This window comes from Strix aluco, chromosome 4, assembly GCF_031877795.1.
Source record: "Strix aluco isolate bStrAlu1 chromosome 4, bStrAlu1.hap1, whole genome shotgun sequence".
NCBI lineage: Eukaryota > Metazoa > Chordata > Aves > Strigiformes > Strigidae > Strix > Strix aluco.
In genome coordinates, this window is record NC_133934.1 from 122,858,475 (window position 1) to 122,871,046 (window position 12,572).

Below are 12,572 nucleotides of genomic sequence, written 5' to 3' on the forward strand. Positions count from 1 at the left end.
CCTGCAGAGAGAAGTGGAAGCAGCTTCCCTTTCTAATTAGGGCTTTCAGGAAATCATTGATTACAGAATCAAATAGGGTTGCTCAGAGACATTTGTTTGATATTACTTCTGATAAATGAAATTTTTACCTAATAATAATTTTACTAGTGACACTGGAAGCAGCTGCACTCTCTAATGGTAAGCCTGCCGTCAATAAAACTTTCCCCTTTCCTCTTACCTTGTCCAAACAGTCATAGCTAATGAAACGTTACTTCCAAACTGTAGATCCCATTAAAAAGTCCAAATCATGAAGAAATGAGTGATACAGTAGACAGTATTTTCTTAATGGGATGGGCTTTGTCCAGACTAGGTTAATGGGGTCAGCTTGTTCTTGCATTGCTTTTAAAAAAAGTCAAAACCTTGACCCAGTAGTAGAAATGTTTTGCCTTTTTTTTTTTTTTCTAACAGGGTCAGCAGATTTCACTAGCTCCAATTCAGAAACTAGAGGAAACTCTGTATGAGTATCAGCCTCTGCAAGTGGAGACATATGGACCACCAGTTCCAGAGCTTGAAATGCTTGAAGAGCTGGGGTAAGTAATACAGCAAGTTTTAATTCCCATTTCATAGCATTATAGCTGGGACTGTTACCATCTTCAGTTTGCCAACATGTAGGGTTTTTTTTTCTTGGTTTTTTTTTTTTTTTTTTAAAGGATCTTAAAGAAATAGTAGACTTCCTGCCCAACCAACATTTTGTTTGGGTGGATAAGCTGAAATTTTTGGTTCTCTAGCCTTTATAGATCTATTGAGAGCTGGACTGGATTGCATTAGTGTTTTTAAGGTTGTCCTTGGCAGTCGTAGTGAAGTAGCTGTTCATTTTCAGTTGCACGGTATTAAAAAATAAATAAATAAAAATCTGGGGCTTAATTTACCCAGCTGTAAGCCAGTAAAAATATTAAAGTTGGGCTGTTTGCCATGGAAAAGGGTAGATTTACTTGTCGACTGCTGTCTACAGTCAAACTGCGTTTGTGAGAAATGAAGCACAGAGCTTAACTTTGTCAAAAATATAATGCAGGGCTGGTCCAGCAGCTTGGCGGCATCGTGGTGTGCAGCCATGTTTGGAAGGGAGTTTGGGAGCCTGCTGTGCCTGGGTAATGGAGGCTGGGAAGTCCAAAAGTGACGTGTCTGCTCTTTAGAGAAATGTTCGTAGCTTAAACACCACCTGAAAACATGTAGCTACTGGGATAGTGAGTGTCACCCAACTCTTCATGGCCTAAGCTTCAAGGTCAACAGCACTTACAGTGCCTGGAAAACTATGTGGCAGAATGAACGTGCAGACTGGCAAGGCAAGAAAGAGTTTAAAAAATAACAGTTTACGTTTGACTGTGCAATATGGGAAAACTGAAGCCACAAAGTGCTGAACAAAGTTGAGACAATTTAGTATGTAGTTTCAGAGACCACTGAAATCCAAACAGAGGTCCCATCTAGTTCACTGGCACAGGAGAAATTGTATCTCATCCAGAAAATGATAGAGGTAGACAGACTTTTTTAAGTAAATAAGCAACGTGATGGTGCTTCAGAAAATTCAAGGCTGTCTGGAATTGAGGTTGTCTCCGTTTTTATTGCTTCTGTGTCCTCCTGATGCCTGTAATTTTTATTATCTGATATCAAGCTTCTGAGACTAAATATTAATTAGCAGTTTAAACTTGGGCTGAGCCAGATTCAGCTTTCACCACCTGTTTGGATGGAGCACAGTTATGAGGGACCTCCAGTGCAAGGGGAGCTTCGAAGCCCTCTCAACTCTAAGACTCATCAGAAATGAAAATGCTTGGGGGGAAAAATAGATGACTTGTGCAGGGAGGGTTCCCAGTCCCTGTCGCTTCACCTGTGCCCCTGTAAGGTAAATGCTGGTGTCCAGATCCAGCAGGAATCCTGTGTGATCTATGTCCGTCCCGTCTAATTGCTTGTGACACTGGTTCGAAGGCAACCCAACACCTTGCAAAACAAAAACTTCCAGCAGGGACAGGGAAGTGATCTTACCCCTGTACTCGGCACTGGTGAGGCTGCACCTCGATGACTGTGTTCAGTTTTGGGCCCCTCACTACAAAAAGGACATTGAATTACTCGAGCGTGTCCAAAGAAGGGCAACGAAGCTGGTGCAGGGTCTGGAGCACAGGTTGTACGAGGAGCAGCTGAGGGAACTGGGGTTGTTTAGTCTGGAGAAGAGGAGGCTGAGGGGAGACCTCATCGCCCTCTACAACTACCTGAAAGGAGGTTGCAGAGAGCTGGGGATGAGTCTCTTTAATCAAGTAATAAGCGATAGGACAAGAGATAATGGCCTTAAGTTGTGCAAGGGAAGGTTTAGACTAGATATTAGGAAGCATTTCTTTACAGAACGGGTTGTTAGGTGTTGGAATGGGCTGCCCAGGGCAGTGGTGGAGTCCCCATCCCTGGAGGTGTTCAAGAGGCGGGTTGACATAGCACTTAGGGATATGGTGTAGTTGGGGACTGTTAATGTTGGGTTGATGGTTGGACTGGATGATCTTCAAGGTCCCTTCCAACCTAGATGATTCTGTGTGAAAATACTGTAAATACTGCAGTTACATTGCAACGTCTGTGTGTGAGTGTATTTGGAGCAGGGTTTGCAAACAATGCTCACAGTCTTTTCTTGGAGACACTTTAGCAGATGTGTCATTTTACTTCTCCAAGCATGAACAGCCAGGGTGGTTCGGTGTGGCTCTGGAGGTGATGAAATAGTTAAGAGCAGCAGGGGTGCTGGGTGGCTGTGGCAATGAGTGGGTGGGTCGGTGGTGCCCACCAGAAGAGTTCTGTGCAGTCCTGAGGCTGTCTGCAATTCCAAAACAAATATATCGATGCTGTGGGTTCCCAGCTGGTACAACTCTAACCCTATTCCATGGGGTGTCTGAAATACCTTAAACCATGCAAGGCTATTCGTTTATGTATTTGTGTTTCTGTGTTTATATGAACTCATGCGCATTTCCTGTTGATGATGAATGCTTAACTAATGTGCCTCCGTCCCTACTTTGGGTTTTTTCAGGCAGCTGCATACAGCTGCCTGGGTGAGGCAGAAGAGCTGGGCACAGTGTTAACCACTCCTGCTAAAGAGTTTTAGTTTCCTCTTTGTTTGGACACATATAAGAACAGGTTAAATCTAAATTTATTTAGTGGGTTTTTTTTGTTGTTTTTCCCTCTTTTCATGTTCTTGTTAATAACTTTGCAGTCTGGCTATTTAGTTCTGCTATTTATTGCCTCTAAATAGTTCCCTCAAGTTTGCAGGCTGTTATCATCTGAGTTTCTGGAGCTAGAATTATTGTAGACACTGCCAACCTGGAGACTTTGAATTCACTTCTGGTAGTGTAATTTATTGGCTTATTTTTTTTAAAGATACAGTTTATTACCTTCAAAACACTCAGCAGAATGGGCTTTTTGAATATTGACATCTTAACCTCTTACCTTCTGCAAGATGCACTTCAGGTTTCAGCATCAGCATTACTTTTCTTGGTAAACTGCTTCAGTGAAGGAGACAGATGGCAAGAAGGTTTCAAGCAAAGAGCAAGAAAAAGGGTCAATCCTTGAGGGATCATTTAGAACATTTGTTAGGGATCTTTATAATTAAAAAAAAATTGCTTTTAAGATTACTTGTATTACTTGCTCATTAGGCTTTACAAAAAACTTTGTGTGCAGTCCAATAAACTTGATTCTGCATCCTTCCGCTGCTCTTCTGAGTGGATTTTGCATGTTATGCAGAAAAGGAAATTTATGTTCAAACTGTTCTTAGAAATTTGTTTTCAGTTTCTCTTGGGGCTGTAAATTTTCTTTTTTTCTGTGTACTGCAGAAAAGCATTAACATCTTTATGATGCATTTTTGCTATTGTGTTGGAAGTCTGAGAATAATGAAGGAATAGATTTAATTTTTTTAAACACAAAAGATTGGTATAATGTGTAGGGGTGTTTGTCCTTCAGGGCCCCTCTGCAATTTTTTTTAATAGAGGAAGATTTTCTGGAAGTGATGAAATATAGGCAATAATCCTGAATTACATGGCTTTCTGGGAGCAACGTGTGTTACACTGACTTGTAGGCAGTATTTAACCTTATGGCAGGGGGAGTGAAGCTTCCTCAGAGCCAGCCTCTGATAGAGATCCCATTTGATCTGGGTGTTAAAGGTCACTTTGGGTGTCCAGGCTGTGAGGACCAGCTCATGCCTGTCTCAGCTGTCAAATGGAAATGTGACTTGAAGAAGGGGCAAAGACATGTATGAGAACATCTCCCAAATCTGGGGTGCTGTCCTTGGAGAAAAGTGGGGTCTTGGATCACTGTAAGATCCCCATCCTGGAGGCGGGCTCTACAGCTGCCTGTCCCTCCATGATGACTGATAGTCCTGGCTCTGTGTGACTTGGTCACTACTCTAAATTACAGAAGTGTTCAGTGACATGCATTGGGAAATTGTTGGTTTCTGGGTGGGGTTGAAGGCAACCTGCTGATGGTTGAGCCATGTCTTATCAAAGGTCCTACTTACACTTCTGCCGTCACCAGAAACAGTTAAGTTGCTGTAGCTTGAATAAAGTGGGGAGTGTTTTTTGAACCATCTTCTGGTTCAAACTGGTCCAAATCTGTTGAACTGCCAAAGTCATTGCAAGGCTGTGTGACCTACCATGGCTTTCTGGGAGAGGAAGAGGTGTGTGGTTGAGAGAGGGAGCATGAGCACCTGGATGCTTGGGCACTCACTGCCATTAGTTTACTTCAGGGTTTTCTAAGAGAAGCAAAAAAGGCCTGTCTCTTTCTTTCTTTTTTTTTTTTTTTTTTGCTAATATTTTAGCTGAGCACACTGAATTTATGTGATTGGAGGTCTGGATTTTTCTTACTGCAAAACAAAAGAAATTAAAAATATAACAAACTCTGACATGCCAAGTAGTGAAAGACCAAAACAGGATGGGGATGGAAATTAGTTTATTTTTAAAAAAATGTATGTTTGTTATGTAATTTTGATTAAAAAACAAACACACCACCCCCCCCCCACCCCCCATGAGGATCAAAATGATGTTTGTTTGAGGTCCTGAAAAATGTAAAGACATTCTTGGCGTTAATTGTAAGTATGTACGGCTAGCAGGAGTGGCCACACAGCATTCTCACACCAAGTATTTACAGCTGTGGAAGAGCCATACACAAGCTACTTAAAAACTTGACTATAAATCAAAAATATGCTTATGTGATTAATATTTTGGGTAAAGATGTGTGAACTTCATGTCTCAAAGTTTAGAAACAGTCTCTTGTAACCCAAAGTGGATTGTACTCTTAACTCAGCACCAGTCCTATTCTCACAAAATAGAGGTAGTTTACAAGTAAGATTAAAAATTTGTTTGCACTCCACTGGAAGAATCCTCTGCCTTAATAGAGGATTTTTATGCAGACCTTGTAATCAAGTCAGGCCTGGGCTGCTTAAAATAAAATTGTGTTTGCCTACTTAAGTTTGGAGAGATACATCCTGAATATATACACGTGTATATAAAAAAAAATTGAGTTTGCTCCAAAAATCTTGGTTTTCTTTAGGGAAAAATGTGACTTCCCTTTGATCTATCAACTTGTTTTCATGTATAACCACATTGTTAGGAGCACTCCAGTTAATTAGTGTTTTGTTTAAATACGGTGCAAAAATGAAGTTCAGTGGTGAACACTAATGAGGATAGGTAATATACTTCGATAATTTAAAAGTTAAATCTAAGCAAAATGTCATTTTAAGAGTTGAGGGTAAGTACTGAAGCAAAATCAGAGTGCTGTGGAAGTCTGTACATAGAACAAACGTGTTTTAGCCCCCCGTGCTTTTTATAACAAACAACTGGACTGATTAATTAATTTTGTTTTTTTCCTAGTGTAGGACAGCACAGTCATTTTAAATTTCAAATTAAGATGAGGAGGTTGGATTTCATATCTGTTGGAGCTTTGTTAGCGTTTAATTTTTAACCTTCATTTCGAGTGGAAAATTTCTGCATATTTCTTTGTTGTACAGTGTTGTAATTTGAAACATATGTAGAGTTCTGGCACTTAATCTAGAAATGACTCGTGTAACTTCTTTGCTGTCAGTCATTGTGATTTTTTTTTTTTTTTTTTTTTTAAGTGAAGCAATAGTAAGGATGCTCTCCAAACTATTCTTAAACCATAGCTGATCTGGTCTTTGGCCAGATTAGTTTTTGTTAAAACCCTGTCAGTGTCTGTGTTGAGTTCAAGGCAGCTAAATAACTGAGAATTGATTTTGAATGGGTGACAGGACTGCTGGTCTTAAAAAGTTGTAGCAGGTGATTTTTCACATCTGCTCTCTTTGTCATTGGGGTATGCAGATATTTCTTGAATCTTGGAAAAGGAGAAAAGCTGCAAATGAAGGGCTTATTTGATCTGCTTTGGCCCATTGATTTTGAACACTGAATTCATTCTGCTCCTCTGAATAGAATATAGTTGATCAATAAGCTCAGTAGTCAGAGTCAAAGATTGAGTAAGAGCAAGGAAAGCTTGTCTTGCTTTGGAGAGCATGTAAACGGCTGCACTCCTTGCAGGAATTCTCTTGGCTACCAAGGCATATGGTCTGAATTTCCCAGTGTCTCCTGTTGCAGGGCCTGATCCTCAGTAGGAAGATTTCTGTTGGCTGCAATACATTTTGAATAAGGCACCTAATGAGTGAGAACTGGCAGGTAAGAAGTGGTAATTGTTTTAAAGACACAGCTATATTTGCATACAGCCTTTTAAAGTGAAGTATTTTTTGTTCGTTTTATCATGAAGAATTGAATAAAACCCTATGAATGACAATAGAAGTACTATATGAGTACACTTTTTTGAAATAGTGAATGTGGCAAAGTGTGCAGTCTTTTTCAAGAGAGGATGGAACAAGAAAACAGAACTGTGTGTAAACCACCTTAATTTTGGTTTGATGTAGAAACTGTCTCGTATTGCTTTAGCATACTACAGAAATCCTACAGGTTTCATCATAGGATTTTGGAAGGATGCAAATTTAATATAGAGGAGGTAGATTAGCACCAATTTTTCCAACTGAATGGAAATCAAGAAAAGGAGCACAGCCTCTAGTAAGTCTGAAATCTTACTGTTTAAGAAATCAGCTTTCTGGCAGAAATGTCTATGAACGTTTCAAACGACACCCTGTAGTATATGGTGTTTTGCATGGAACTCTTCTGTCAAGGTCATTAGCAATTGAATATATTAAAAGTGGACTGCTTATGAAATGGAGAGTTTTGCTTCCTGCCCGCCCACCTGTGGGTATAGTGTGGGTTCTGTAGCTGTAAAAGGTCTCGGGAGGGTTATAAAAGCAGAGAATATGGAAAATATATAAAGAAACAAAGAAGGAAGCTTGCATACACCGTGTAGTTTCTTATATGTAAAGTTGGCTGTAGTTGTATATGTACCACTAAATTAACCTCAAAAGCTGGCCATGACAGCAGAATGTCCATAGTAATTGTTTTTGTTGGCGTTTGGCTTCAAAATTAACTCATCGATCTAACATGAGTCTCTGTACTCAGAATACTGGTCTGGTAATGTTTTTTTACTTTTTCATGCAATCATGGAAAAAATATGTTTCTGCTCGAAGCAGTTGTCAAACAAGCTTCTTTCATCGACAATCAGACATAGGGCAGCTGAGTAAGGCTGTTTAGTCTAGAATAAATACTCGAGAGATTACAAGGTCACTGTAGGAAATGTAATTATACCATTTATTCCAGAATAGTCTTTTTGTAGTGTGGGCTTGCAGAATACTAAATCATGCATTTATTAAAATACATAGAATATGAAGAAAAAAAATTCAGAGTCTTAACATAAGGAATGGAGGATTGTCTGGCAAACTGCACTACAGGATTAACCAGTAAATATTTAAAATTGCTTAAAAAAATCAGGATGGTAATATTGGCTTTATTCTTGAAAATTGGTAGGAGGTGAGCCCTGAACTGTCTCTGCAGGTGTAGAGGCAATGCTGCTAAGTAGGCAGCTGAAACAGTGTCAGGCAGAGCTGTCTGCTGATGGATTGTAATGTGGCAGGAGGCATCCAGCCACTGTGTGGGCCAAATACCCTATTTTCTGCACTCCTTGTGTCTCACCAAATCAAAGCCTTGTTACTATCAGCCACTCAAAAATATACGATCATCTGTGATAGGTCTGATCTGTTACTGAAAGCCCTTCTTTGCTTTCATCCTTCCCTGCATCCCCTGCGTTGGTATCACTACTGATGGATGGTTCTCCTGTGACTTGGTATGTCCACAGGCTTTACTCCTTAGTTGTCCTCCATCAGCTTAGACAAATATATTTTTGTAGAAGTTAAGTTTTAGATCTTTTGTTGCTTGTCTGAAATTACTTGGTAAGTTTGAGATCAGTAGCTTTTGTGACCAGTGTTTTCCTTTACTTTTTTCCTTCCTTGCTTCTCCGGCATTCCATTGTATTGCCCTTTTTGACTCCTCCTCTGAGTCCTCAGCCAGATGTATAATTGCATTTGGAACTGTGTAGTTGCACAAGAAAAACGGTACATTTTGCATGTGCGGGAGTGATCTTTCCTGCTTATCTCTCACTTCAGCAACAGAAGGGCCTCTGTGTCCTCAGCTTTTGTTGTTCTTCCCGGGACAGAGCCCCCAGGTGCTTTTTGACTACAGAGCCATGAATACCTCAGCAGTGAGGAGCAAAGTCTGTCCAGTGATGGTCATGGAGAATATGGGAGCTCACTGAGGACCACTGCTGAGAGGGAGAGCTTCTCATGATTAACATCTGAGCATCACTCGTGCTTTGTACTTGGCTGTAAGGAACGGCAGAGAGATGTCATGACAAGGAGTTGCTCTGGGGCAGTCTAGGCAAACACTGTTGTGGTTTTCTGAAGGGTCTGTTTGGATGGGCTAGTCTTTTAAATTAATTATTTAGTCTTGGGTGTAGTTGAAGTAGAAAGGTGAGGAGCATCCTGTTTTTGAGTTTGCTCTCTGGATTTTACAAATGCCTTATTGTACTAAAAATGCAAGAAGGAAGTCTGAAAGAGAGAGGGGCTTCCTAAACCCTTCCACACTTGTTTCAGGAAGAGGGAGTTATGTATAATGAAAATACTTAGACTGAGTGGGACAGCCAGCAAAATAGACCCCTAAAGAGGAAAATAAAGCCAGAAATTATGCATCTTCTTGACTCTGACACTGATAAACATAGTTGTAAAGCAGCCTTCCAAATGAAAATTGTTTCTTTGGGTATCAAATAGCTGAAAAGGTGAATTACAAATTTCCTGAAACAGCAGAGGGAAGCATTGGAGTGTCTTGCTTGAAGCTTTATGCAGCTTTTCAAGCTGTTGCTCGTGATTCTTTAATCCCCTTCAGGTAGCTTTGTTGCAGCTTTATTCTTGATGAGTAGTATTTCTCACAGTGATCAGGAATCAACAATGTTTAAACCTTCTCTGAAGAGTGCTAAGTGGTAGGAGTGAGGGATCTCTTCTTGGAGGAGCATGCCATTTGCCAAAGTCAGTAATTCCATTCATAAACTTGATTTTATGTATGTAACTGATATCACACATGATATGATGGATGGCAAGATTTTTGAGGGTTGGGCTGGTGGTCTCTGTTTTCTTATTTTGATAATGACCCTGATGTCCCCCAGATTATATCACACTGGAGGAAATGTTTTGAAAAGTGGAACTGGAGAACTTCCCTTAGAGTTAATGGTATCTGATCACATGTGTTCTCTTACTTTTCCTAGTTTCCTTTTTTAAAAAAATAAAATATCCAAGTCTTGCACACCCATAAGAACTGGAGTTTATAGCTCCTTCCATTCCAGCAGTGGAGCAATAGAGATTTTAGGGGTAACTAAGACTGTAACAGCTGCATGAAAAGGAATGGTTGGAGGATATGGAGGGGAACCCTAAATGTACCTTGTCTGTCAAAAGTCTCCTGGTAAGCTTATTAGCCACCAGAGAAGCTGCATGGAGTGAGATACCTCATAGATGTCCTAACTGCTCAGTCGGAGCTTGTAAGCACCCACAACACCAAGTCCAGACTGCATTAGTTCTGGTGTCATGGCACTACTTAAAAAGAAAGGAGAGGAAAACTGAAGGTCTTTAGATCTTTGAAATTTGACAGTGTCCAAGGACTGGTAAAAAGTTATTAGCTCAGGTGACTTATTGTAGTTAGAGGCTCGTGTATGTTGGATCAAGAGGGCAAAAGAGGAACCCAAGCGTTCTACAAACAAACAAAACCCAAAAATGCACAGCTGTTCTTAGCTTTGTGTGTTCTGGACCCCTTTTATTCACCAAGAACACGAACGACATGAGGTGCTTTTAATTCGGAGTCTCTTAAATGCTGGTATTTGCAGGATGGGGGTATTGTCAATGAATTCTCTAAATACTAGTTGTTTATAAGCATCCACTGCTTTCATTTCAAATCAGCCTCTGTATCAAATGATTGAGATGTTACCTGGTTGCTTGACACCCACAATAAGATCAGTGGCGATGCTGAAGCTGGCTTGTGGTGCTGTCTGCACAGTGCTTTGCCTCAGCCAGTACAGCCCACAGCAAGGCCACTGAACTTGTCCGTTTACACACGCAGAGCATGCGGCAACACTCGCTCAAGCTGAGAAGGGGAGGACTGACCACTGAACGGACAGTGGTCTCGTGAAGATTGGTGGCACTAAACGTACAGCTACAGAGGCGATTATTAATACAGTATTTTTTAAATATGCCCTTTTTTTTTTTCCATCCCCTGGGTTAGGGACATAATATTCCTATCATTCTCTATAGTTTTGATATTTATTTTTTTTTTTTAGTGAGGCTGCTTACAGGGGGGTGAGGAAAGTACCTGCAATTAAGTTGGTTGGCTGGAGATCATATAGACAGATTTAGGAACTGATTTTCATGGCTTTGGTTTTAAAGCCTTGCTAATAGTTAGTTGAAAACTGTTTTAGGTAAGCAAGCCATGTAGGGCCAGGCTTCCAGAAAGAACTGAGTTGTTCACTTCTCTCTCTTCCAAATTGAGGCATTTGAGTTAGACCACATTTCTAATAACAAAATAGGGATTTGAACATAATCGGACTTCACAGATGAACTATTGCTCAGGCTTGAAGGTAACGCCACCATATTTTTGTTTCTTTACCTAACTGGTATTAAATGTAAAAACATAAATCCTTTTCAGTGGGAGAGGAGAAGGGAGATGGTTTTCATTTGGCATAATTTCCTGTGAGACGTATTTCTAAACAAGGCCCATATTTACACAAGACAATACAGTTTTACATGTACTAGTATATCCAGCACATTTTAAAATTGTTTAGCCAGCCCCGGGTATTAAATACCTTCACAATAAATGTGTTTAATAAAAGTAGATGAAGTTTGAAATAATTTTTGAATAATTTTACAGTAGAAACACCAGTTAAATCAACCCCATTGCAGTAATAAATGTCACAAAAACAATTAATTATACTTGCTTGCCACTGCAAAATCAATTGTGTAACTGTTCTTCTAAAACTGGCTTTGACATTACTAAATCCTAAACACTACACTTCTGTAACTTGTCAGAATCAGGTTTTGGTTAATAGATATTTTCAGTGATGTAATGGGAACTTCTGGCATGGAGTCAGAATATAATGGACTGTGATTAATGTTTTAATAAGCACTTTTCTTCTACTTATGATGCAGCAGTGAAATGGGTTTCCTGCTTAGATTGATAGAACAGCAGGTGTGCGTACATACTTTTTTCTTTCAGTAAGAATAAGTTTTTCAGTTCTTCTGCTTGAAAATATTTAATGTTTTTCCTTGAGTCAAATGTTGCTGATTTGGGGTTTTCAGTTTGTTTGTTTTAAATCCAGCTATTGCTGATTCTTGTCATTTGGAAGTGGAAGGTGCTACGGAAACCTTTTCAGTACTTAAAATATTTGCTTTGAAAAAGAAGAAACTCATTAGTTTAAAAAACAGTTTTGATATATTGATGTTTTCTTCAGTGAAAGGATTTCTTTAAAAATAGTGTTAGAGTAATTCAAAAGTGTGCGAGAACAAAGTATAGTGTTGAAAGTATTAGCAGTTTAGATTTATTATTTAAGTTGATGTAATACACTTGCTACATGCTTGGTTACTGTTGTACTGGAAGTAGTTGTGTTTTTCTATATTTTTTCTACCAAAAAAAAAAAAAAAGTCTAATTTAGTCACTGTTTTAATGACCCATCAATCCAGATTTGTTGCAGGGATACCTTTTTTGCTTAGGGATTCTACATCAGGGTTGGTCTTTCTTCTAAGATGCTGCTTAAGGTGAGCATATTCTCCGTGCTCTTAACGCCCTACTAATATCAGGTGGTGGTTGCACACTTGGTCTCTACTATTCCTCTGCAGAGGAATATATATAAATAATGACAGAGCACGAGGGCTACCTTCTGTTGAAAACAAAGTAGTCTCTTTTCTTTCCTTCTCCTCTGTCCTTGTAGGCTAGATAGTAGCAATGAATATACCTGTGATGAGAGAGGAGAAAAGGGTGAATCCTGTAGAAAAAAGAGGTCCCATGTCTTGGGTATTGCTGGCATTAGTCTATTAGACAAAACTCCAGGCACCTCTGCTCTCTCATTTCAAAAAGTCAGGTGAGCCT

The 12,572-nt window shown here is 39.7% G+C and overlaps 1 protein-coding gene across 3 annotated transcripts in view; it reads left to right on the top strand.

Annotated features, from left to right (window-relative positions):
• The window catches only part of MNAT1 (MNAT1 component of CDK activating kinase), a 124,730-nt gene that overhangs the window by 83,902 nt on the left and 28,256 nt on the right, over positions 1–12,572 (top strand). For 2 of the 3 annotated variants that reach the window (XM_074820918.1, XM_074820919.1), the window contains exon 7: positions 448–569. In XM_074820918.1, the coding sequence (XP_074677019.1) occupies positions 448–569 (122 nt within the window). Of the gene's footprint in view, positions 1–447; positions 570–6,599; positions 6,670–12,572 lie in introns of those variants that run through there. The other variant, XM_074820920.1, reaches the window with a different exon arrangement.